A 2206-nucleotide genomic window follows, 5' to 3' on the forward strand; every position below is an offset into this window, starting at 1 on the left:
GTGGAGACACTCTGGTTGGCACTGAATTTGAACAGCTGATTTATTTGGAAAGGCACTCGATGCGAGGGTGGTCGGGTCGCCGTCCGTCCGTCACTAAAGTAAGGTCCTCGCACACGTTGAAGGAGAGAAAAAAATAAAAAGTGAGTGACACTCGTCATAACACTCCACAGAAAATGCTGTCCAATTCTTACATCATTGACTTTGAAAAACATCAACTTTGTGTGTTGTGGCCACTGAACATGACTCCATGAGGGTGGGAGAAATGTCACTCAACTCCCCCCAAAAAAACAACAAGTGTGCAGCAATTAATAAAATATACATTTCTAGTCATCTCCACTTTTCAAAAAAGAAATATCCATAGCGTTTCAGGTCCCAGTCTCAAAGTCTTTGCTGTTGGGGATGTGTTACAGTTGAATGTGCAAGAGACCGGGTTTCTAACTCAGCTGATCTCTAGATCTGCCATTTATGTTGACATCAATGGTGTACATTGAGTTTGCTGCAAAGAAACACCAGCTGAGTGGAATTCCTGAAGAGTGGCCCCAGCCCTCCCTGCAAGGCCACTCCCCTCCTCCCCTGTGGAATTCCTCCCCTCATTCTGTCCAAGACCAGGGTGAGCCACGAAGAAGAACTCAACAGTACAGCCTCCCTGCAACACAACCTCCAAACACAAAAAAAATATATATGGTGAAATTGAACGTCCGTTTGCGTTGAAAGATTCAGAGAACATCTCAACATTGCACCGGGCAAACTGTTTCCAAGGATGCAAGCGCCAGTTTGAAATTGTAACTATTTTCCCAGAACATTCAAGTATTCTGCCATGTAAACACTGGTATCGATGAGATTTCTGTATTTTCTAAGCGTGTGCAACACATAGTAAGTAGTACGACACTTTCCAATACTAATGACAGTTAACACCAAAGTATTGTCTGTTTTTATCTTCAAGCTAAACTTGTTAGTTCTCGATTCTTGTTGGTTTAACTTTACATTAATATTAGGAATGGCTAACTCACCATTTGCAAACTTTAAAAAAAAAACGATTTTTTTTCTCTCACTCAGATTCCCCTTTTAAATAATAACACAGGACGAGCAGCACTGGTCGTCTCCACCTGGTGCTGAAGCATAGTTCATCTGTCTGACAATCTCTGCAAACAGTTCGTCCACCGAGCCTTTATTTTTGGCTGAAGTTTCCATAAACGGGCAATTCCACTCATCCGCAAGCGCTTTCCCCTCCCCGGACGAGACCTCCCTCTCGCCCTCCAGGTCCACTTTATTCCCGACCAGAATCATCGGCACCCTCTCGTTCCGTTTCACCCGAATGATCTGATCCCTCATTGGTTTGATGTCTTGGAAGCTTTGTTGGTTGACCAAGCTGTAGACTAGGATGAAGCCCTGCCCGTTTTTTATGTACAGGTCTCTCATGGAGGCAAACTGCTCGGTCCCCGCCGTGTCCAGTATCTCCAGAACGGAAGGAGATGAGTCCACCTCGATCTCCTTTCGGTAGAAATCCTCTATCGTGGGATCATATTTCTCTATAAAAGATCCAGTTACAAATTGCACAGTCAATGCGGATTTTCCAACTCCGCCGGATCCGAGCACCACTACTTTGTATTCTCTCATGGTTCTGAAAACAGCCCTCTCTCGTCTCTGATTCCTCTCGAAAGCGCTCCCCGTCCGCTAGCAGCCCTGCTGTATTTCAACCCGAAGGCAGCGACGCCGTTGTGCCTCTGGACGCAGTTTTCAGCCCAAATTCGCAAGTTCAGTGTGAGAGTAAGATGGGTTCCGACCGTGACCCAGCATTAGAAATGTGACATGTTGAGCTCCACCGCTTTTTGAACCTTGTGCAATGTCTGTGTTCGTGGAGTGGCCACCGCGCGCTCTCTTCCTGCCCACACTCCACAGAACGTAGCCAACGTGTTCACGTCACAAGCTGAAGAGTTTGCGCTCTGTTTTCTTAAAGGCGCAGACACACACCCTGGCCGCTGTCAAAAAGCAGGAGTCGGCCACAGGAAACTGCCACACCTTTGGCATGCTTGCATGAATAAAGCTTGAGTCAGAATGTTTGACTCATTGCACTTTTCGGCCTAGGTTGCACACCTCAAACCGACACAGATGTCTGCTTAACGTTGTTTTATTTCTTAGCGAATAAACAACGCTGAGTTGGTAAGTTCTCTGGTAGGCTCTGATATATTGCTTTCAACCCATCCAT

At 46.1% G+C, this 2206-nt stretch overlaps 1 protein-coding gene across 1 annotated transcript; it reads right to left on the reverse strand.

The window, feature by feature from the left end:
- Positions 1-522: 522 nt before the first annotated feature.
- On the reverse strand, positions 523-1905 carry LOC110508065 (ras-related protein Rap-2b). Its single transcript, XM_036965268.2, has 2 exons — positions 1011-1905; positions 523-658 (listed from the first exon to the last, which is right to left on the reverse strand). The coding sequence occupies exon 1, from the start codon at positions 1615-1617 to the stop codon at positions 1066-1068; it is 552 nt and encodes a 183-aa protein (XP_036821163.1). The 5' UTR covers positions 1618-1905; the 3' UTR covers positions 523-658; positions 1011-1065.
- Between the last annotated feature and the right edge of the window lie 301 nt (positions 1906-2206).

The sequence above is a fragment of the Oncorhynchus mykiss genome, chromosome 27 (assembly GCF_057628025.1).
Source record: "Oncorhynchus mykiss isolate SJ-2025 chromosome 27, ASM5762802v1, whole genome shotgun sequence".
NCBI classification, from domain to species: Eukaryota; Metazoa; Chordata; class Actinopteri; order Salmoniformes; family Salmonidae; genus Oncorhynchus; species Oncorhynchus mykiss.